At 46.8% G+C, this 23838-nt stretch overlaps 1 protein-coding gene across 12 annotated transcripts in view; it reads left to right on the top strand.

The window, feature by feature from the left end:
* The first annotated feature begins 3706 nt into the window (after nucleotides 1–3706).
* Nucleotides 3707–23838, top strand: part of LOC108389539 (adhesion G protein-coupled receptor E2) — a 43147-nt gene continuing 23015 nt past the window's right edge. For 2 of the 12 annotated variants that reach the window (XM_073220034.1, XM_073220033.1), the window contains exons 1-13: nucleotides 3709–3865; nucleotides 9013–9063; nucleotides 9355–9489; nucleotides 16250–16405; nucleotides 18034–18165; nucleotides 18717–18863; nucleotides 19296–19442; nucleotides 19526–19572; nucleotides 19701–19778; nucleotides 20196–20376; nucleotides 22567–22674; nucleotides 22830–23053; nucleotides 23255–23434. In XM_073220034.1, the coding sequence (XP_073076135.1) occupies nucleotides 3799–3865; nucleotides 9013–9063; nucleotides 9355–9489; nucleotides 16250–16405; nucleotides 18034–18165; nucleotides 18717–18863; nucleotides 19296–19442; nucleotides 19526–19572; nucleotides 19701–19778; nucleotides 20196–20376; nucleotides 22567–22674; nucleotides 22830–23053; nucleotides 23255–23434 (1653 nt within the window). In that variant the 5' untranslated portion in view covers nucleotides 3709–3798. Of the gene's footprint in view, nucleotides 3866–9012; nucleotides 9064–9354; nucleotides 9490–16249; nucleotides 16406–18033; nucleotides 18166–18716; nucleotides 18864–19295; nucleotides 19443–19525; nucleotides 19573–19700; nucleotides 19779–20195; nucleotides 20377–22566; nucleotides 22675–22829; nucleotides 23054–23254; nucleotides 23435–23838 lie in introns of all 12 variants that reach the window. The other 10 variants (XM_073220044.1, XM_073220036.1, XM_073220035.1 and 7 more) reach the window with 10 other exon arrangements.

The raw sequence follows: 23838 nt of genomic DNA, 5'->3' as shown, positions 1-23838 counted from the left end.
ATTGAGATCCAAATCATAGATTGTATTAGTTTTCTGTGGCTGATGCAAGAAATGATCACAAACCTGGTGGCTTAAAACAACGGACATGTATTCTCTCACAATTTGGGGACCAGAAGTCTGAAATCAAGGAGGTGGTAGACTGACTTCCCTTGAAACCTCTAGAGGAGAATCCTTCCCTGCCCGTTCTAGCTTCTGGAGGCCCCAGATGCCCTTGGCTGTGTCTGCCACTCCGGTCTCTGCCTCTGTTTTCACATGAACTTCTTCCCCTCTATGGGGCTCTCTGGGCCCTCGCCTCTTCTTATAAGGATGCCAGTCATTGGATTTAGGGCCTACCCAGTTCATCTAGGGTGATCTCATCTTGAGATCCCTAAATAATGACACATGCAAAGACACTGCTTTCTTAAAACTTTTAAAAATTGAAATGTAGTTGATATGAAATATCATATTGGTTTCAAGTATATAGCACAGCAATTTGACAGTGATCTACATTATTCAGCCATTAAAACATAAAAAAGAAATCCTGCCATTTGCAATAACAGGTGAGGACCTAGAGCGTAATATGTTAGGTGAAACAAGCCAGGTAGAAAAAGAGATACCTTATGATTTCACTTGTATGTGGAATCTATAAAAACAAAAGAAATGGACACTATTTTCAAATAAGGTCACATTCTGAGGTTCTCGGTAGACATGAAGTGTCTGAGGATAACTGTGTTATGGACTGATTTGTGTCCCCCTAAAATTCATATGTGGAGCCCCCAGCCCCCAATACAACCATATTTGGCGATAGAGCCATTAAGGAGGTAATTAAGGTTAAATGAAGTCACAAGGTGGGGTCCTAATCCAGTAGGACTGGTGTTCATATACGGAGAGGAGGAGACAACAGGAGGGTATGCGTGCTGGAGGAAAGTCTGTAGAAGGACCTGGCAAGAAAGTCCATTTGCAAGCCAAGAAGAGAAGTCTCCTTAGACGCCAATCTCACTGTCACCCTGACCTTGCCCTCACAGCCTCCAGAATGGTGAGAAAACAGATTTCCATTGTTTAAGCTACTCGGCCTGTGGTACTTTGTTATGGAAGCTGTAGCAGACTAACGCTGTTCAACCCATGGCACAAGTGACCTAAATTCAGGAGTGACTGCAGGCTGAGTTAGCTGCACTGTCACTCTTCGCTCCTTTCTCATCACGGTATCCTGCTGGAAACTCACCCCAAGCGGATAACCACAAGGCCCTTGCACAGGCAGCTGAATCTCAGGAGGGCTGACTCAAGTGGGCTTTCAGATTTGCCAAAGCTTTTTCTGTTAATCAAAGAGCTGACATTTAGGCTTGGCTTAGAAAGGATGGTTTCTTAGCTGGGGTTGGGGCCCCCAAGAGGCAGAAACAGTGTGAGATAATGTCTTGCCAATGGGTCTCAGCCCTGGGCAAGTTCACTATAGATTCAATGGGACCAAAGAAATGACAGTAAAACGTTTTTGGGGTAAAAGGGTTATGCCCAACTTTATTTCCATGGTGGCAGGTTAATCACTAGAATCCCATCCACTCAGAGCAAGTCTGCATGCAGCAAACTGGTCTCTGCTTCTGGGCCTCTCTGCCTAGTCGGCCCACACAGCTGTTCTCTGGCTCTATCCTTGGCGCTGCCACCACTCCACCTCTGCTCTGCTCTTTGCAGCCTTGCAGCTGTGCCACTGTGTTGCCCAGAGCACTGGGCAGGGCTCTTTATATAAAGTCAATACCATGCATTGCCCACATGTGTGTACTGAGCTAGCCAACCAGGGCCAGGCGAGAATCCTGGTCACAGGAACCTTCATTTTATCCACAGATAAACCCTCAGGCGTGCTAGTGGAGTATAGTGTGGTGAGGAGAGGGCACTCTGTGCGGCCACTGGTGACACTGGAGCTGCAGCCTGACACCCGAGGTGCATCTGTCCAGCCAGGCCCCTCAGTGATAGAGGGTGGGGAGTGCCTGCCAGGGTCCAGGTTCCCACACCACAAGGGGAAGTTGGACAAGGCTTATTTTGCATTTAAGTTTTAGAAAGTGTCTTCCTCTGGGGATAACAGGATTTGTTTTCTTGTTCCCAAAATTCATGGGTTTCCCAAGCATTTCCCCTTTTTTTATTTTTTATTTTGGTATCATTAATGTACAGTTACATGAGCAACAGTATGGTTACTAGACTCCCCCCATTATCAAGTTCCCACCACATACCCCATTGCAGTCACTGTCCATCAGTGTAGTAAGATGCTATAGAGTCACTACTTGTCTTCTCTGTGTTGTACTACCTTCCCTGTGCCCCCCCCCATTATGTGTGCTAAGCGTAATGCCCCCTTTTCCCCCTTCTCCCTCCCTCCCCACCCATCCCCAGCATTTCCTCTTCCATCAATAGTCATTCCTACCCTTGTGCATTCTCTGGTCCCCAGTTGGCAGCTGACATCCTCTCCTCCTTGGGGTTTCTGACCGTGGTCTCCATCCCCATAGTGACTTGCAGTTGGAGGTACCTTTCTTATTCCACATATTTGTATGCCTCTGATTGTTCCTGTTAACTCAGATTCATATTTGCAATCTGGGGAAACCTTCAGAAATACTATGATGGGTTGTAAAGGTACAGAGGGTTGAGGTGGGAGTGGAGGGATGTATCTGAGATTGCGGGGCATCTGGAGTCTTCAGCCCTGGGGGCAGCACAGGAACACTTTGTCAAGGACACAGGCCAAAGGAAGAGGGAAGGGACAGAGCAGGGTGGTATCATGGCCAAGAGATGTAGTGTGGAGAGCTCAGGCTATAGAACTGGAAGACACCAGTGAGCTCTCTCCACACAGAAGAAAGATTATGTAAGGACACCACAAGAAGGTGGCCATCTACAAGCCAAGAGAGGGCTTTCACCAGAAACCGACCCTACCGGCATCTTGATCTTGGACATCCAACCTCTAGAACTGTGAGAAAATACATTTCAGTAGTTTCAGTGATTCAGTCCATACTATTTTGTTATGGGAGTCCTAGCAGACTGATACACATGGCCTTGTAGAAAACAATGTGAACGGTGCAAAGAAAGAAAATCACAGAGACTACTGGAAAATTTGGGGGGAATGGGGGGAATTTTCTCTTTAAAAACCTATCAGGAATATTTTCCTTTCTTCATAAATATGAAACAAAGACTATTTGGAGTATTGTTGAGCAATAAAAACAACAGAGTTTTAGACCCGCCAGGGTTTAGGGGTGTTGGAATAGCATGAAGGAATCTTTGTGGCGATGGACCATTTGTGTATCTTCATTGCAGTGACAGGTACAGGAAACCACACAGGCGATAAAATGATGCAGAATTACACACACCATTGTACCAATGTCATTTCTTGGTTTAGCTATTTGACTGTCATTACATAACATGTAACCAATGCAGGAAAATGGGTGAAGGGTACACAGGGCCTTTTGGTATTGTTTTTGCAACTTCCTGTGAATCTGTGTTTATATCAAAATAAAAATTAAAAAATAAAGAAGTCTGTGAATAGATAACAGATGTCTGTTCACTCTGAATTAAGGTCCTCATAGGGGCAAAAAGGCCTATGATTCCTCATGTTTGGGAGGTCATCCTACATCAAAAAGATAGAAAAACTATGCTGAAAAGCAAGGAAGCTTCAGTACAAATACCAATAATGCTATGCAAACTAACAACAAAACTGTGAGTTTCAGAGAAATTAATTGTGTTGCAGGACGGGAAGGAAAACATCTAGACCAGTGGTTTTCTACGTCAGTTCATCTAAGGCACAGGTCATCCTTGAAAAAGGAAGTCATTTTAACACACACAGACCAAGAGCAGATGTCCCCTGTGGCCGGGCTTGCTGGTGTCTCCACCATGGGAAACAGATACCTAAGTTTGCAGCCGGGTATGTAGAATTGTATCGATGACTAAAACATCTGGGAACTCGTTATTCTGTTTGAGAATTTTCTCTGTTCTTTGCTTTATTTCTGGTTTTCCCATTCTCTCTGTAAGGCAGCAGAAGGAAGAAATTTTAAGAAGGTGGGGCATCTGGAGTTATATGTAACTAAACTACATTAAGTTCTCAAAGGAGGAAGCTGGTGAAACTTATTCCTGGGGTAAACTTGGGGACTTAACAGAAATTTCTCATTTTACCACCTATATTAGTCCAGGTTCTCTAGAGAAACAGAAATAATAGGTTGTGTATATATAGATTACATAGACTGATCTACCTGTCATCTATCTATTTACTATGATCTATCATCTATATCTATCTACCTACCTACTACCCACTTATATCTATCTATGTCATTTATATCTATCAGTCTATATGTCTATCAATCTATCATCTATCATCTATCTATACCTACCTATCATCTATCGAATCTATCATCTATCAAAAGAGAGAGAAAGATTTATTTTAAAGAACTGGTTCGTGAGATACAGTAGTTGCAAAGTCCAAAATCTGTAAGGCAGGCTGGCAGTCTGGAAACCCAGGGAAGACTCGATGTTGCATCTCAAGTCCAAAGGCACTCTGAAATCACAATCGCCTCTTCCTGCAAAGGGGGTCAGTCTTTTTTCTCTTAAGGTTTCAGCTGATTGGAAGAGGCTCACCCAGGTTATGGGGGGTAATCTGTTTTACTCAAAGTCTACTGACTTAAATGTTAGTATCATCTGAAAAAAACCTTCACCGCAACATCTAAATAAGTGTTTGACCAAGTATCTGTGGGTACTGTAGCCTAGCCAAATCAATACATAAAATTAACCATCGTACCATGGAAGCTATTTTTTTGAGAAGACTACATAGCCAAACTCTGAAAACTCGAATGCGTTAAGAAGCACATCAGCCTTTAGTCTGTGGGCTTTGTGTGGGTCATGGAATGATTTGAAGGATGATAATGAATTAGTGAAAACTGGTATAAGTGAGATCATCTTAATTTTTTTTTCATCTTAATTTTAATTAGTGTTTTTTTTTCCTTCTTCAGTGCTTAGAATAAAACCTGTTACCTAGTAGGTTAGGTATATCTTATATGTTGTCTTGATTGGTTGTAATCTATTTCCTGGTTGCTATGAAAACAGCAACATTTATTTCTGGAACACGATTTTTAAAGAAAAACATGGCACATTTTGGAGGCTTCAATGTGATGCCTGAGTTCTAGTTCAGGGAGTGGAAGAATGAACTTAAACACTCAAGGTAGGAGAGCGAGGCAGAGGCTTTTATTTAGGGGTAAAGCGAGAGGACAGAGCTCCTGGCTCAGGCCAGGAGGGGACAAGAGAGCCCAGGTGGTGCATTGCCTGGGGATTTATAGGCAGTTCAAAGACAAAGAGCTAGGGATTGCACACCTGCTAAGTGGTCCCAAAATATTTACTTTTGAAGAGACATTAAGTTTCTTATCAGTCCTCTAGGTTATTTACAAAGTTATCTTAACACAAGAAATTTACTGCTCTGATTCCCTCCCAGGATAGCAGCTTCCTGGTCTGGGAGCATATCACTCAAGACTGCCTGCTTAGCTCCCAAGGTGGGCTGGGTTATTGTCTGTTTATTAAAGACTGTGTTAAGAAAGTTACTTTTTAACTAATTGGGTTTTAAAAATGCAATCTTATCTTTAAAATGGAATCCTTCCTGTTTATGACTGGGCTTGCTAAATCAATTGCTCAGGGTGCAAATCACTTGATTACGGCTTGAGGAGGAAAAACAGTACCTGGGTAAAGTCAAAAAAACAAGCTGGGCTCCCCAGCAGATCAAAGCTAATCCCACAGTGGTATGATTCAGTTGATACAATGAACACATGGGCCATGCTGAGGTCATTTCTTACCTGGTGGATATTCAAACATTCCAGGCCAAGTTACTCCTAGCTTTTGAGTTTTGACTAATTTTACTGAAGAATGCCTATTTTCCTAGTTTGATATTTTTACCCTAGAGAAATCATGTGACTCTGACTTTGCTTGATGTTTAACAGAGTTTTGGTAGGGGTTTCTGTGCAGATTGTTACATTGTTCCCACTGTGATTACCTTGTTACGCTTTTTCGGAAGGCCCTCACCCTCCTCTGTCTAAACCCAAGGTCCCTGTCTCAAATGTACAAAATACTATGGGCATTTATTTTTGTTTATTTACTTTTTGTTGAAGTATAGTTGATATGCAATATTATCATAGTTTCAACTATCAACATAGTGATTCAACAGTTTTCCACATTATTAAATGCTCACCCTGACTAGTATAGTTACTATCTGTCAACATAGAAAGATATTATAGTATTATTGACTATATTCTCTATGCTGTACTTTCACTCCATGACTAATTTATATCATGATTGAGATTTTATGCCTCTTTATTCCTTCACCTATTTAAAGGAAATAGAGAGCAAAGTTAGTTTCTTCAAGATATTCACATTTTTAGGTGTGCATGGATAATATACTCAGAAGACTAAATGACTTTATGCATACATGTGGGACATTAGGATTCATTTTATTTTTGGGTGCCACATGGTAGAAAATAGAATACGCATAGTTGAAGGGGCATCTTAGGCATGGAATAAATAACTTTCCTAAGGGGTCACTCCACACTGGGTTTTGGACTCAGTCTAGCCAAATTGATAGGCTCAATTTGAAGCCTGGGTCTCTTTGTCATGGACAGAGCAGTAAAAGAAAAGGAGCATTTTGGGGTAAGGAAGGACGAATAGAAGTCTAAGACTCTGACCGTGAAGCACCTTGAGCACATAATTCTGCCTGATGCTAGAGTCTGACCCAGACACAGGTATATCTTAGGTAACAGGAAGTTAATAGAAGAACAGGGAAGATTTTCTTTTACTTTTTCTTTCCTTTTAGCTGACATATATTCTCTGTTTATTCTGCGCCAGGCACCATGCTTACCCTTTATTAGTCTTCGCTAATATACAGTCAACAAAGTGCATCCTATTATGACAAACCACTGTACCCATTTTGCATTGGAGCAATTGTGGTTCAAAGAATGAGTGAGGAGAAAGGTGACCATGTGGACTTTTTTTTTCACTTTAAAAAAAATTTTGGTATCATGAATTTACTAGATTCCCCCCATTATCAAGTCCCCACCACATACCCCATTACAGTCACTGTCCATCAGCATAGTAAGATGCTATAGAGTCACTGCTTGTCTTCTCTGTGCTATACTGCCTTCCCCATGCCCCCCGTACATTATGTATGCTAATCACAATGCCCCATTTTCCCCCTTATCCCTCCCTTCCCACCCACCCTCCTCCCCAGTCCCTTTCCCTTTGGTAACTGTTAGTCCATTCTTGGGTTCTGTGATTCTGTTGCTGTTTGTTCCTTCAGTTTTTCTTTGTTCTTATACTCCACAGATGAGTGGAATCATTTGGTACTTGTCTTTCTCAGCCTGGCTTATTTCACTGAGCATAAAACCCTCTAGCTCCATCCATGTTGTGGCAAATGGTAGGATTTGTTTTCTTCTTATGGCTGAATAATATTCCATTGTGTATATGTACCACCTATTCTTTATCCATTCACCTATTGATGGACACTTATGTTGCTTCCATTTCTTGGCTATTATAAATAGTGCTGCGATAAACATAGTGGTGCATCTGTCTTTTTCAAACTGGGCTGCTGCATTCTTAGGGTAAATTCCTAGGAGTGGAATTCCTGGGTCAAATGGTAAGTCTATTTTGAGTTTTTTGAGGAACCTCCATACTGCTTTCCACAATGGTTGAACTAATTTACATTCCCACCAGCAGTGTAGGAGGGTTCCCTTTCTCCACATCCTCACCAGCATTTGTTGTTTGTAACCATGTGGATTTAAGTGACTCAAAGTTCTCTTGGTCTTTTTCCTTAACATTTCTGAATTCGTGGGGGAACTGCACCACTGTATGGTGAGTAGGACTTGGATTTGCTCCTAGACACTTTTAAGTCAAGACTGCATTCATATAAGGAGCAAATTCAAATCAAGTGTGATTATATTATTTGAAAATGTCAATGAAGGGAAACTGAATTGACTGTTTTATACTGAAAATAAACCAACACTTAACAACTATGAAAAAAATACAAAGAATGGGTAGTGTTCCCAAAGGCACCCTGCCAACAGGTAGGAGTTTGAGATGCAGACCTGGGCAGGTGTGGCTCCATTCTCCGCCTGTAGTTTCCTTGCACAGTGGTGACCTGGCAGTATAGCCTGGAAGAGGAATTCACCTTTGCCTGAGAAGAAGATCCTGAAAAGGCACACAGATCCGAAAAGATTTTCATAGGGTCATGGCTCACATGGAAGAGATGACAGACCCCAAAAGGCAGCCTGGCTATTGCCTTTGGGATGGACTTTATTCCTTGGCACCCATCATGGTTTTCATACCACAAAACCTGTTCAATGACTCATTTCTCAGGATTAGGAGATAAACGCAAAGGCTGTGTATTCAGCTGCTATTGGAGGACCAGGAGCTCTTTAGAAGGAACCATAGAAGCCATGTATGCTGTGCCTGAGAGATCACTTACCCAGGAAAGTCCTCTTAACCACTTAATCTACCTGCAGGTGCCTGAGTTCTGCCTTAATACCCCCTCTCTCGATTCCAGGGCTCTCTGGCCCACTGACACCATTGTGAGCTAGGGCTCATGTTTGGGCTGTCTGACTCCAAAACCCATCCTCTTCCCATATGCCCTGAAACTGTCCATGAGACAGGAGCAGGGCTCCTGGAAGAGAGAACCTCAAAGCAAAATTCTGCCATTGCTAGAGAACAAAGATTCCAGGTCTGGACAAAGACACACCAGTTTGAGGACTTTCTCCTTTAGATTTACCCCATCCACTGGGAGAGGCTGGAGTGTGTAAGATCTGCCCCTGTCAGCAGCTGTCGTGTACACACGAGGCTGTCTGTTGGTGCCTGACTCCTCAGGGATTCCTGGGAGAAAGAGGAGAAAGCCGAGTCCTTGATTCCCTGTGAAGTACAGGAGCCTTGGGTATGCTTCTAGAAAGCTGGGGCCTCCAGGATCAGAGCCACCTCCCGGGAGGCGATGGCCGTGAAGTCAGGGGTTGAAGTAACTCTCCTCTTTTTGTTACCAATCTTTTTTTTCTGCCACAGGAATCTTGGTGCTGCTGTTGACATTGAAATCTGCAGTTAAGAACCCTAGAGGTGAGTCTGCCCAGGCAGCCCACTCAGTGACGTAAGCTGGGGATGTGCCTGGGGTCTGGGGCTCCACACCAGCAAGGAGGCAAAGGACGCTTATTTTGAAAGCGAGGCTCAGAGATGGTCTGGGAGTAAGAGAATCTCCTTCTTCCTCCCTAAATCCGAGAATTTCCAGTTTTCTGATTCCAGTGGCAGGAACCCCTTTACTACCCTCTTCACCTCTGCTCATGGGCCCCCAGCTGGCAGCCGGCTACGTTCATTCCTTGAGCCTTCTGACCATGGTCTCCATCCCCGCAGCCTCTGCCCCCACCGCCTGTGCTCGCTGGTGCCCTCTGAACTCCGTATGTGTCAATGCCACCGCCTGTCGCTGCAATCCGGGATTCAGTTCCTCGTCTGGGGAGATCTTCACCAGCCTCTTGGAGAGCTGTGATGGTACAGAGGCTTGCAGGGGTGGGGACGCACGCAGAGATGGTGGTGGGAGATGGGGGGCATCCAGAGCTCTCAGCTCAGAGAGCATCACAGAATCAATCACCTTGTCAAGGAGAAGAGAGGTGACAGGCAGGAGAAGTTTGAACAACATAAGTGATCAGGTTTTCGTGATCAGTAGGTGGAGTGTTGAGAGCTTACACCTGAGCTGGGCTGTGTGGACTCAAAACTCTACCACTGATACATCAGACATTTAGGAAATTATTTCTTTCTCTGTACCTCAGTTTGCTTTTCTGAAAATTGGGGATAATCACTGTACCTACCCGACATGGGTGGACTGATATTTAATATTTACCACTATCATGAACAGGTAAAGACTAGTACAGACAATGACTAATACATTGTCAACAAATGTGATCTATCATCATCATTACTGCTGTGACTATTTTCTTATTTTCATGGCACAAAGACATGGAAACAACAGGAAGAAAGAGACACCCAGGGCTTGGAGGCTCAATTTCCCCTAGTAGATCCAGCTCCGTGGGGCCCCCGCCCAGCTCATGACCATCGTGTCCCACCACACCCCTCACAGCAGACCCACGAAGCAAGCAGAACTGGGACTGTTTTTTAAATGGTTAAATTTGGGTTCGAAGAGACTGAGGGACTTGTTCAAAGCCAACAGCTAGAAAGGTGGTAGGACCTAGGTCCAGATGTAAAACTGAGGAGTTTTAATCTTCAAGAACACAGGATCACAAAAGGAAATCATACTATTTAAAATGGTTAAGATGGCAGTTTCTGTGCTATGTGCATTTTTCTAAAAAAATAATGGGAAAACGAAATTACACTGTTTTTACATCAAGAAATACTCATCAAGGAGGGGGAAAAGGATGGCAGAGCAGGAAGGCAAGGTGGAAACCTCCTCCCACATACAAACCGAGGAAGCAAATACAGCAAACACAGCTCACCCTGAAACGACCTGAAGACTACAGAACAGACCACCTACACCTGGTGAAGAAAAGGCCGCACAGAGAAGGGTAAAGTGGCAGGGTCACAATCAGTCCAGCCCCCAGCCTATCCCCAGCCCACAAATGGGAGGGAGAGGAGTGGAGCCTGGAGGGGGTAAGTGTACTTGGCCCCAGAATCTGCTCTGGGAACATGACTCCACATTGCACTAGGTTTCGGTGACTAACGGGATGGACACCAGAGAGCTGGAGCACTCCTGAAGGCTGAGACTGCTGCTGCTTGTGGAGGACAAGCACTGTCTAGAGGTGGTTCCTCTGAGACCCAAAACAGAGGTGGCAGTTTGAAAGATTAACCAGCAGCAGGAGAGGTGACAGAGGGATGAGGGTTTGATGGAGCTTTTTCTGTAGGGCAAAGGGCAGGTAGGTGACAGTTCCCTAGCCCTCCCTCAGCCCAGCAGGTCTGGCGCTGCTGGGAGCGCCCACATGCTCCATCCCCATCACTGGTAGCTCAGCCCCAAGGTGCTTCTCTGCGCACCTGTCTGCCCAGCCAGTGGCCCAGCAGCATCTGATTTTGCTGCCTGGCAGGCAGAGGGAGACTCTCCCAGCTTCCTTGGCCCTGTCTCAGGCCGGCTGGGAGGCATGCGCTGGGGCCAGCTCTGGGTGCTCCTTCCTCCTCACGGGTGGCCCAGAGGAGGAAGCCTCACCTCTGCATGCCCTGCTGCCACGTTCCCTGCCACCACACAACCAGGTAACCCTGATGCTGAGTGACTGCCCCGCCCACCCCGTTAGCCCCGCAGCACAGCCATCACTTCAGAGCAGGCAGAGGATAGCTCTGCCCACACTCATCCCAGCAGAAGTGCTGCTACTATGCTCCCAAAGGGCCAGCTGAGGCAAACTTCCATCCCTGGTGGACAGAGATAGACCAGTTCTGGCAGACAGACAGAAAGTCGGCCCCACCCATAGCCCAACAGCAGCTGGGGCTCCACTGCAAAGGAGAACCAGGCCCCGGAGAGGATAGAGTGCTGAGCTTCTGGGCACCAGAGGAAGCCTCCTTCATAAAGCCATTACTCTCTACATCAGGAAGCATAGCAGATCCATCTAATACAAAGGAAGAAACACAGTACATAATGATAAAGGGGTCAGTTCAACAAGAGCATATAACCATTATAAATAAATATCTATACACCCAACACAGGAGCACCTACATATGTAAAACAAATACTAAAATTAAAGGGGGAAATAGACTGCAACACATTCATTTTAGGAGACTTTAACACACAACTCACATCAACAGACAAATCAACCAGACAGAAAATAAGCAAGGAAACAGGCCCTGAACAACACATTAGATCAGATGGACTTAACAGATACCTACAGAACATTCCACCCAAAAGCAACAGGAAACACATTCTTCTCAAGTGTACATGCAATGTTTTCCAGAATAGATCACATACTAGACCACAAAAAGAGCCTCAATAAATTAAAAAAGATTGAAACTGTATCAAGCACTGTCTCAGACCACAATGGTATGAAACTAGAAATATATCACACAAAGAAAACAAAAAAGCCTACAAAAACATGGAGGATAAATAACATGCTTCTAAATAACCGGTGCATCAATCACCAAATTAAAACAAATCAGGGAATGCATGGAGACAAATGAAAGTGAAAACTCAGCAGCTTGGAACCTGTGGCATGCAGCAAAGGTAGTTCCAATAGAAAAGTACATACCAATACAGGTTTACCTCAAAAAACAAGAACATAACACACAGAAATTTGTTGCATTCCTATATACTAATGATGAATTAGCAGAAAGAGAAATCAGGAAAACAATTCCATTTACAATTGCATCAAAAGAATAAAATACCTAGGAATAAATCTAACCAAGGAGGTGAAAGACCTGTACCCTGAAAACTACAAGACGCTCATGAGAGAAATTAAAGAGGACACTAACAAATGGAAAAATATCCCATGCTCATGGATAGGAAGAATTAATATTGTCAAAATGGCCAACCTGCCTAAAGCAATCTACAGATTGAATGCAATCCCCATCAAAATGCCTACAGCATTCTTCAACAAACTACAGCAAATAGTTCTAAAATTCATATGGAACCATGAAAGGCCCCAAATTGCCAAAGCAATGCTGAGAAGGAAGAACAAAGCTGGGGGGATTATGCTCCCCAACTTCAAGCTCTACTACAAAGCCACAGTAATCAAGGCAATGTGGTACTGGCACAAGAACAGACCCATAGGCCAGTGGAACAGACTAGAGAGCCCAGATATAAACCCAAGCATATATGGTCAATTAATATATGATAAAGGAGCCATGGACATACAATGGGGAAATGACAGCCTCTTCAACAACTGGTGTTGGCAAAACTGGAGAGCTACATGTAAGAGAATGAAACTGTATCATTGTCTAACTCCATACACAAAAGTAAACTTGGAGTGGATCAAAGACCTGAATGTAAGACATAAAACTCTTAGAAGAAAACATAGGCAAAAATGTCTTGAATATGAACATGAGCAACTTTTTTCTGAACACATGTTCTTAGGCAAGGGAAACAAAAGAAAAAATGAACAAATGGGACTACTTCAAACTAAAAACCTTCTGTACAGCAAAGGACACTATCAGTAGCACAAACAGACATACTTGTTCAAAGCCAACAGCTAGAAAGGTGGTAGGACCTAGGTCCAGATGTAAAACTAAGGAGTTTTAATCTTCAAGAACACAGAATCACAAAAGGAAATCATACTATTTAAAATGGTTAAGATGGCAGTTTCTGTGCTATGTGCATTTTTCTAGAAAAATGATGGGAAAAAGAAATTACACTGTTTTTACATCAAGAAATACTCGTCAAGGAGGAGGAAAAGGATGGCAGAGCAGGAAGGCAAGGTGGAAACCTCCTCCCACATACAAACTGAGGAAGCAAATACAGCAAACACAGCTCACCCTGGAAACAACCTGAAGACTACAGAACAGACCACCTACACCTGGTGAAGAAAAGGCCGTATGAGAGATGTATTCATCAATGACATATTGACAAAGGGTTAACATCCAAAATATTAACTCATCCAAAGAACTCACACGCCTCAACACCCAAAAAGCAAATAACCTGATTAAAAAATGGGTGGTGGATCTGAATAGACACTTATCTAAAGAAGAAATTCAGATGGCCAACAGGCACATGAAAAGATGCTCCATATTGCTAATCAACAGGGAAATGCAAATTAAAACCACAATGAGGTATCACCTCATACCAGTTAGGATGGCCAACATCCAAGAGACAAGGAACAACAAATGCTGGCGAGGATGCGGGGAAAGGGGAACCCTCCCACACTGCTGGTGGGAATGTAAATTAGTTCAGCCATTGTGGAAAGCAATATGGAAGTTCCTCAAAAAACTGAAAATAGAAATACCATTTGACCCAGGAATTCCACTCTTAGGAATTTACCCAGAGAAAACAAGATCCCTGATTCAAAAAGACATATGCCCCCCTAAGTTTATCGCAGCACTATTTCCAATAGCTAATAGATGGAAGCAACCTAAGTGTCCATCAGTAGATGAATGGGTACAGAAGTTGTGGTACATATACACAGTGGAATATTATTCAGCCATAAAAAAGAAATACTGCTACTTGCAACAGCATGGATGGACCTAGAGGGTATTATGCTGAGTGAAATAAGCCAGGCAGAGAAAGAGAAATACCATGATTTCACTTATTTGTGGAATCTAAAAACAAAACAAACCAAAATGAACAAAACAGCAGTAGACTCAACAGACACTGAGAAGTGACTGGTAGTAACCATGGGGAAGGGGTTGGGGTGGGTAGGGGGGAGGGTGATGGAGATAAAGGAGGACAAAAATTCTCAATCATAAGTTGGTCACAGGGGTGGTAATGCAGCATGGAGAATATAGCCAATGATTCTGTAACATCTTCCTATGTTGACAGATGGAACTGTACTCATGGGGGTGAGGATTTAATTACACAGGTAACTGTTGAACCACTGTGTTGTGTACTTGAAAGCAATATAAGATTGTATATCAATGGTACTTCAGTGAAATAAAAAGCAGTCAAGACCTCCTGAAAGTGGTCAACAGAACAATCTCTACTAACGGGGTCCTCCCCAGAAGCAGCATCTCTCAAATGTGCAGATGTGTGCAGAATCTTTCAAGAGAAATATGTTGGCAGAAGAGACCTAAAGTATATACCAAAAATAAAATAAAGATAATCACCTTTAGAAAAAAAGAGAAATATTCTTCATCTACTCAGAATAGTCTTAGCTGCATAAAATATTCCTAATATGTCTGAAAAGATAAGAAAAATACCTCTAAAATTTTCCAGCAATCTGTATAGTAGTCTTATGGGTGATTTTCTTTTACATTTTCTTTCTTTCTTTTTTTTTTTCAAAGTATCCATGTATTATTTAATGTTTGGGATAAAGGCAGATTTTATCAGGGAAAAGTAACTACTGCCCATCTCATCCCTGACCCTAGAGGTTGTCCTAAAGGTTTCTTTGTGCATTTGCACGTGTGTTTAGGAGATTTGCACGTGGGTGAACCTGGAGAGGACAACCTGCTGCTAATGTAACTTGTCTGGGCTTCTTTCTGGAAGGGCACTTGTCCGGGTGAGGAATTTCCCACTGCCATGTCCTCCAATCCTGCACACTGCACTCCCAACTGTCTCAGCTCCACCGCATTCCATTGCCACCATGTGAGAAGGGTGGAGGGAAATCCCATTGGCTGGGTTGAGGCTGAGCATGAATCCCTCAGGTGTGTGTGCCTCCCGCATCATCTCGTATCCTGGTGCTGATGCCCACAGGCTGGGCCTACAGCCTTGCAAGGGAAATGCGTGTATTCAGAGACAGAAAACTCTGACCTGGGGGAGACCAGCTGCCTGTCCAGACTCATCACGATGCCATGAGTCGCTTAAGGCTCTAAAATTTTTGGTCCCCAGATTGGATTGTACAAGAGGCATTCTGTTTTTTGATTCATCTTATGTTCCTGGTTCTTAAGTTATTTTTAGCCAGTCATGTCCAGCCCCTGATCTGTGGGTCCCTGAGCTGCTCAGACAGGACCCCACTCAAGGCATCTTTCCTCTCATGTTTAGAAAATACAAAGATAAGATGCCAGAAAACCCTCAGTGACTCAGCTGTGAGATCCTGCACGCAGCTTCCTTGTTTCATGTCCTCAGCTGCTTCTGATAAGGGGGAACTTCCTCCAGGGGCTGAGATAGCAACACTCCCACGGCAGCATCCTGGGGCATCTTGAGAGACCTGATACTGGGGCCTGGGGTTGGAGGGGTGCCTGGTGAGTAGTGTGGGGTGTCCTTGGACCCCTGTGAGTGAAGGGAGTTAGAAGCCATCAGTGGTCAGGGGCCTGACCACCTGGTCCCATTTCCAGGTAGGAGTGATGCGTGTCCTGCTGGAGGGCCCCTGGCCCTGACTCCCTCCACTGCCTCAGCATGAAGGCAACCTTCAGGGCCACCGCCACCCGGATGGGAGCCCGCCCCCAGGTCCCCGATGGTGCCCACAGCTCCACAGGGCGGGGCCCAGAGCCTGTCGGTGCTCTGTCTCCACCCCCTTGCCTTGACAGCCCCCATCCTGGCCCAGCCATGTGCTTGAATGTAGGTGCCCACAGGCCCATCCAGGGAGCAGAGATGCACAGAGCAGTCAGTAGGCTCGGAGTAGCCGGCCCTTCCAGCCCCAAGAGTGTCCCCCAGGAGCTGAGTGCTGTCCAGTCCTCCTAGTGGGGTCAGGCTGGAGGCTTTGGGGAGGTGACCCTTTGCCCTGTTGTATTCCAGACATCAACGAGTGTGGACCACCCTCGCCCGTGTCCTGTGGAAAATACGCAGACTGCCAGAACACAGAGGGGAGCCACTTCTGCACGTGCAGCCCAGGATATGCGCTGGCTTCTGGGGCAGCCGCGTTCAGGAACGCGAGTGAGAACACATGTCAAGGTAACGAGCACCCCACACCTTCCAGCTCCTTGTCCATGCGGTTTGGCTCCTCACCCCACTTTCTCCAGGCATCAGAGGACCTCCTGGGCACCTACCTGGTTACCCCAGGGCTCAGAATCCTAGAGGGTCACTTGTGCAATACTGGAATTTCCACTCTGCCCAACCATCATCTTATTTTCATCAAACAAATAAAAGGGACAGCATCGAGACTCCACGGGCGCACGGGGAGCTGCATTCCAACTTGCTCTCCATCCTCTCTCCGTGATTGGTGATTGCCTGGGTGAATCTGCCCCCAGAGTCCACATGGGCTTGGCCATGCCAGGAACACCAGCAGACCTCTGGGGACGTAATGGACCCAGGGACCCTGTCCAGAAGTCTGGGAGGGGAAAATCCACATGTGGACCCACCTTCCCTGGCCATCCTGTCCCTGGTCAGCAACCTCACGGGGTGGACACCACCTGGCACCCTGACTGTGCTTTCCCTGTGCCCAGCCTCGGCCCACTTCCCCATGGAAGACTCCACCCTGACCCTCCCCAGTGATTTCAGTTCACTGGACTGTGGGGACTCAGCTGACCGGGACCCAGGAGGATGTAGTGTGGGAGGGACAGGGTGACACGGACCACCACATACACACTTGGAGATTGGGGCAAACGGAAGAGGCTCCATCTGGAACAACTAGCAACAGAGGGCATCACTGGGAACTGCTCTCCCAGGCTTGGCCTTCTCCCAAGAAGGTTGCCCCATGTTGGCCCAGACCACTCAGGGATGGAATATAGAGGCTGAGTCCCATTCGGGGGGCCCACAGGCCTGCACCCCTGGTGGGAAGCCAAGGGCCAGGAACACAGATGTATTCCACCCCTTGTCCATCAGCACCTGCCGAGACCCATTGCTGGCCTTGCTCAGCTGTGGATTCTCACCGTTTTCTGCCAGCCCAGGGGAAGCCTTCATAGGGGTCAGAGAAGGCACCGTCACCACCCCAAAGGCTGCCTGGCTGGACATCATCCCCCACCATCTATCCTGGACTGGCATCCACATTTGTGGCTGTCCTGGACTGTCTGGCATGGTCTTCATTCTCCCTTCTGCTGCTGAAAGCCTCAGCCTGGAAGGGCCTGGCTCAGGGGTGGGTCTTGGTCCACCTCCATGGAGCTGGAGTCTCAGAGTCGGGGCAGATGGGTGAGCGCCGTCCCGCCAGGGTCACTGGATTCCAAGAACCCAGGCGAGCCCCTGGGAAGGCAGGACAAAGGCCGTCACCGCGAGCCAGGACGGTCCTGCTCGGGAAGACATTTCCGTGCACTCGGTTCCCAGGAAGGCCCTTTTGTCCAAATGCGCAGGCTGGGACCCGGGTGGCCGTGATGTCCCTGCCCCAGCCGGGAGCTGCCCGGGAAGTCAGAGCTGGCAGATGGGGAGGACTTGGGCCTCTCGTGGCCACATCCAGACAACAGCATGTCAGGACCATCCCGCTCGCCCACGGGATGCCTCCGTGTGAATTAGAAAAGAAGGGCACCCACTCACTGGGAAGGAGACAGAGGGGTCTTCTAGACGCCTCTGTGCCAGGAGACATGCTGACCCGCAGCCCAGAAGGCTGCCCGCGGCTGCACGCATCCATCACCCTCTCCTTCCCCTTGCAGACGTGGACGAATGTCAGCTGAAACCCAGGGTCTGCAGAAGCCGCGGAATCTGCATCAACAGCCAGGGCAGCTACTCCTGCCAATGCCCGCCTGGCTTGGAGCTCAGTCCGGAGGACCCGAGGCTGTGCACAGGTACAGGCCACAGACGACGCTGTGAGGCTGCTCTGGAGCTGGGGAAGGGGCCGAGGCAGATGCGCCCTCCACAGGAGGAGGGAGAAGATCCTCAGGGCCCCGCAGCACCAAGGGCCTGCCAGGCCCTGCCCCGGGATTCGTGGTCCTGGACGGTCCCTCCACAGAGCAGGAGGTGGCAGGGCCCTTCCTGTTGAGCATCCCTAGACCTCGCCCCTTGCTCATCTGTCACGTGGAAGCTGAGAGACGAGTCACTTACAGTTCCCAGAAAGGAACGTGCACCATAGCTTGAAAGAGAGCAGGCAAGAATCCCTGGAAAGGAAATAATACAACCCCCATGACTCAGTTTCCCCCATGTTTTCCCCACCTGTAAACCGGGGACCCCAGTCCCTGCCATGCCCATCTTGCAGGGAGGCCACCCTAAGGTGCTTTGAGGTTGAAGCTGAAGGTCACCAGATGGTGGCCTGTGCAATAACATGGGGTCCTTGGTGCCGGGCACCAAGGAGTGGGTGCAGTGAGTGGAGGGGAGGCTGACCCTCTGGCTTTGTCCTCAGATGTGAATGAATGTACCTCAGAGCAAAACCTATGCCATGACTCCACCCATTGTTTCAACATCGTTGGGAGCTATGAGTGCCGCTGCCGCCCTGGCTGGAAGCCAGTTCCTGGGTCCCCCCATGGCCCAAACACCACCATCTGCGAAGGTCCAGAGCTCAGATTCTGCACCCCCAGAGACCCACACTCAAAACATCCGACCACATACTCAACGGCACCCACACAAACCAAGCAGGATGAATGCTGGGGTGCCCTGCCATGCCAGGCTGAGGCTAGTGGGAGAAGATCTAGGGGGTTCTGGAGAAGGACCTGGGGTACCAAGGGGGAGGCTCCTTGGGGACCCCAGGCAGCAGCTGTTACTAATTGGAGCAAAGGTATTTCAGTATTTCACAACCTGTATGTGTGCACAGGGCTCATGTGCTGCGTGGTAGGCTCTGCACACTTCCACAACTTTGGTGTCCATCACTCAGGGAGGTGGGGCCACCAGGTGGCATCACCTCCTGTTAGGGGGGGCACTGATACGGGAAACGGAGGTGGGCCCGTGGAGCAAAGAGACCTGACCCCCTTCCTTGTGTCCCCAGATGTGGACGAGTGCATCGCCGGGCAGCATAAGTGCCACAACTCCACCATCTGTGCCAACACTGTGGGCTCATACGCGTGCCACTGCCGCCGCGGCTGGCAGCCCAAATCTGGATTCCAAAACAAGCAAACGAACACCACCTGTGAAGGTACCTGGCCTGGCCCCAGGCCTCACCCCCAACACACATGCAGACACCCTCCCACCTAACGAAGCTCCACTCTGTCTCTGCAGAGATGTCCTTCCCCGCCTGGACCATGCCCTCTGGTATCAAGAGCAAGGTGAGTGGCCCCAGCAGGGACGAGGAGTCAGGAAACCCCTCCATGCATCCTTCTCTGTACCCCTGTTTCCCCCAAGTCCCCCACTCACCTTCATGGCACTCTGACCCCCTCCTCTCTGCTCTTCACAGAGTCTCTTACACTTCTTTGAAAGGATCCAGGATCTCAGCAGAAATTTCATGGTCGTCTCAGCCAAGGACACCATCCAGGTAAGGGAGGAACTGGGGGAGGCGAGAAGGAAGCACCCCACTGAGGCCTGGGAAAGCTTTGGTCTAGGAGGAGACAGGCCCCAGCACAATGGCACCCTCTCTGAGGCCCGCCTCTCCCAGGGCATGTGGGAAGACTGGACATACATGTGTTTTTCCTCATTGCTAACACCCACCAACACCTACGAATGATCCTTCGTCTTGCTGTTCCTGGACACTGGATTTGTGTCATCCTTGGCACTGATGAACAGTGTTGACCCTGTGTGCTGGATTCCAGGGGCAGAGACCCAGGAACCCCAGCCAGTGCCACCTTTCTCCCCCACAGCGTCTCTAGGGTCTGCTCTCTGGGGCTGCGTGGGCAGCGTCTCCATACAGCCCCTCTGGCCCGTGGCCCATGGCTCTGTGTCCCTATGCCCCCAGGGCCTCATACAAGGGGTGGATGAACTGTTGGCGACCCCAGGGGACTTGGAGGCCCTGCCCCACTCAGAGAAGCGCTGTGTGGCCACTAACCTGCTTCTTGGCCTGGAGAACGTCCTGAGAGGGCTGAGTGAGGCCCTGCCCAGTGGGTTCAATTTGACCATCAATGCGTCTGCAGGCACAGGTAAGTGCCCAGGTCTGTCCCCGGGCCCTGCTCTGGCTGTTCCCTCCTCATTCCTCCCCAGCCTCACTGGAGCCCAGTGACTACCCTTGTTTCTTGGGGTTATTCTTGTAAACAAAAGGTTAAAAAGAAATGAACAAAATGGTAAATCACATGTATTTTCATTTTAATATGAATTCTCAGCATATGAAATAATTATAATAAAGAACATAAGATAAAATAGAAGAGCATTAAAAGAAAACAATTTATTAAATTTGGGAGAATGTAAATTTAATATTTGATATTTAAGTATGATTTGCTTTATTGAAATAAAATTCATGTAACATGACATTCACCATTCTAACCAAAGTGTCCAAGTCAGTAGTATTTAGTACACTCACAGTGTAATCATTACCTTCATTTGTTTTCCTTTTTTTTTAAATACATTTTTAAAAAAGTAAAATTGCTCACCTCTCTCCTGGCTTCTCCACTCAAGCAACCACTGATAATAATTTGACATGTATCCTGAAATTTTCCATAGCTATACAGATAGATATAATTAATATACAAATATAAAATTCTCTTTTGGTTCGCACACACACACAAGGGCGTGTGTACATATTTTTGGCTAGACATATCGTATTATTTTCTAAGGCTGTTGTAACAAAGCACCTAAGTTGGATGGCTTAAAACAACAAATTCATTCTCTCACAGTTCTAGAGGCCAGAAGTCCAAAATCGAGGTGCTAGTATGGCTGAATTCCTTCTTGGAGGCTCTAGGGAAGAATCCTTCTGGGCCTCTTCCAGCTTCGGGCTGTTGCCGGTGGCCCTCGGCATTCCCCAGCTGTGGGGGCGCGGCTCCATGTGGTCTCTGTGTGTTCTCTCCTCTTCTTACAAGACCGTTTAATTGGATTTAGAGCCTCCTCTACTTCAGTATGTCCTTGTCTTAATTACATCCTCCAAAACCCTGTTCCCAAATACGGTCACATTCTGAGGTTCCAGGAGGACTTGAATATGGGGGGTACACTATTCAACCCAGTATACACATTTTTCAGATTTGAAATTACTGCTTTCTATGAATATTCCATAACTTAACAGTTTCTAGGTTTCTGGGATTTTTTTCTGCTATTATAAAAAATGCACCTGAGACCTTCCTGTACATGTGTCTTTGTGTGTATGTGTGTATATACATATATGTCGAAGGGTATGCACATTTAAAATTTTAGTGAGTACTACCAAATTGTCTTCATAAACGTACCAATGTATACCTTCATCAACAGCATATGTTGACCAACACGGGATATTATCATTGTTTTGCCAGGTAGAAAACTGAAGAATGGTATCTCACTGTAAGCTGCATTTCTTTGGTTATTAGTGGAGTTGGATGTCTTTTGATCTTTTGATATGTTTTAAGGCCATGTAGATTTACTTTTCTGTGAAGTATGTGTTCGTATTCTTTGCCCATTTAAAACTTTTGCTCAAATAGTAGTACAATAGAGATATTAATTCTGTGCTTTTATATGCAATTATTAGTTGGATCTGTCCATTTTTTCTTTATGGCATCTTGATTTGTGTTTTGCTTAGGGAGCCTTTCTTGCTTCCAAAATTGTAAAAATCATCACATATTTTCTGATAATTATTTTTAAAATATTGTCTTACCCATTTGTATCTTTAATTCATCGAGAATTTATTTCAATGTGTACTGAAAGGTAGGGATCAAACTTTATTTCTTCCAAATAGACAGCCACTTGCCCCAATATCATTTACTGAACCCTTTCTACACCCATTAAGATTGGCCTTTATCACAAATTAAATACACACATATATATCTATACATATATACACACACATATATACATATACATACATATAGGATCTATTACCACATTCCTTATTCTGTTTCATTAAACTTTTGTTCCTTTATAAGAACAGATAGTTGATTCTCATTATTTGCTGTAAAGGCCCCGTGAACAGTGAATCGGTGAATACTGAGCCACTTCCCCTGGGGGAGATACAGAGTTAGGTTCCAGAGAGCCTCTGGCTGTTTTCATCAACTGATCAATATGTGACCTTCTCTTATGTATGTTGCTCTTCATTTGTTTTCATTACCTCAAAAGTAAACACTGCATCCACTGAGCGGTCAGTCCCCTTCCCCCTCCTCCAGCCCCGGCAACCACTAACCTCCCTCCCCTGTGTAACTACTACAACCCCATAGAATTGGCCCTGGAGGTGCAGGAGCAAGGATACAGGAATACTGCCTTGCGTCAGAATCGGGCAGAGATGCAGCTAAACTGGGATCTGGTACATGAATCTGGTGACTCAGGTAATGGTGGAGACGGGGAGAAGGTCACTGAGGCTTTATGCTGGGACAAGATGCCCAAGGATGTGACAAACAGAGAATGAGAGCTTGAAAGACAGTGTGGAGTATAGTGAGGGCCCCTATTGGGACCCCAAGATAATAATATTGGCCTTGTCCAGCAGATCCTTCCGTGGTGGGCCTGGCCTCCATTCCAGGAATGGGCAAGTTGGTGGCTGGCGCCCCGCTGGCCCCAGAACCAGAGAAACAGGCAGTTCTGAATGAGACACACAAGGGTTTGCAGCTGGGGCCCCCCCCCATCCTGCTCACGGATGTCACCTCTGCTTTTATGAGCAAAACTGACACCCAGAACCTCAGCTCGCCAGTCACCTTCATCTTCAAGCATGTGAGTCTTGGTGGGATGGAGCCGTGAGTGTGGAAGGATCCTGAGCCCTGGGCACAGCCTTCCTGACTTACTCTGCCTTGGGGTTCAGGGGGGCTCCCCCAGAATGCATCATCTCCCCAGGACAACCTTTCCCATGCCAGCTCTGGGTCAGCATTTCTGAACACCATAACCACCAGCTCCCACCTGCACCTGCTCCTACAGGCACTGACCCCTGGGCCAAGGCAGAAGGTGTTCTGTGTGTTCTGGGAGCATGGTGAGGATGGATGTGGTCAGTGGGCCACGACAGGCTGCAGGAGAGTGGACACCAGCGACACCAGCACCACCTGCCAGTGCACCCACCTCAGCAGCTTTGCCGTCCTCATGGCCCACTACGATATGCAGGTGAGAGCCCTGAGGGGCTGCATTCAGTGTCTACTTCTCTGTAACAAGTTCCCGCACATGCAGCAGCTTTTAAAAAGCACAACTCATTATCTCCCATTTTCTGCAGGTCAGCAGTCTGGCATGGCATAGCTGGATGTCTGCTCAGGGTCTTACGAGGCTGAAATCACTGTGTCAGACAGGGTGACCATCTTGCCTGAGGCTTGGGGTCCTCTAAGCTCCCTGGCTGTTGGCAGAATTCAGTTCCTTGCAGTTGTAGGACTACATCCCACTCTCTGCTGCCTGTCAGCAGGGGACCATGCTCAGCTCCTAGGGGGTACCTGTATTCCTCGTCACATGGCACCCTCACAGGCCAACTCACAAGGTGTCAGTGTTCCTTTCTGGAGGCCAGCAGCAGAAACTCCATC

Source organism: Manis javanica, chromosome 13, assembly GCF_040802235.1.
Source record: "Manis javanica isolate MJ-LG chromosome 13, MJ_LKY, whole genome shotgun sequence".
Taxonomy (NCBI): domain Eukaryota; kingdom Metazoa; phylum Chordata; class Mammalia; order Pholidota; family Manidae; genus Manis; species Manis javanica.
This window is presented reverse-complemented; position numbering and strand designations above follow the sequence as displayed.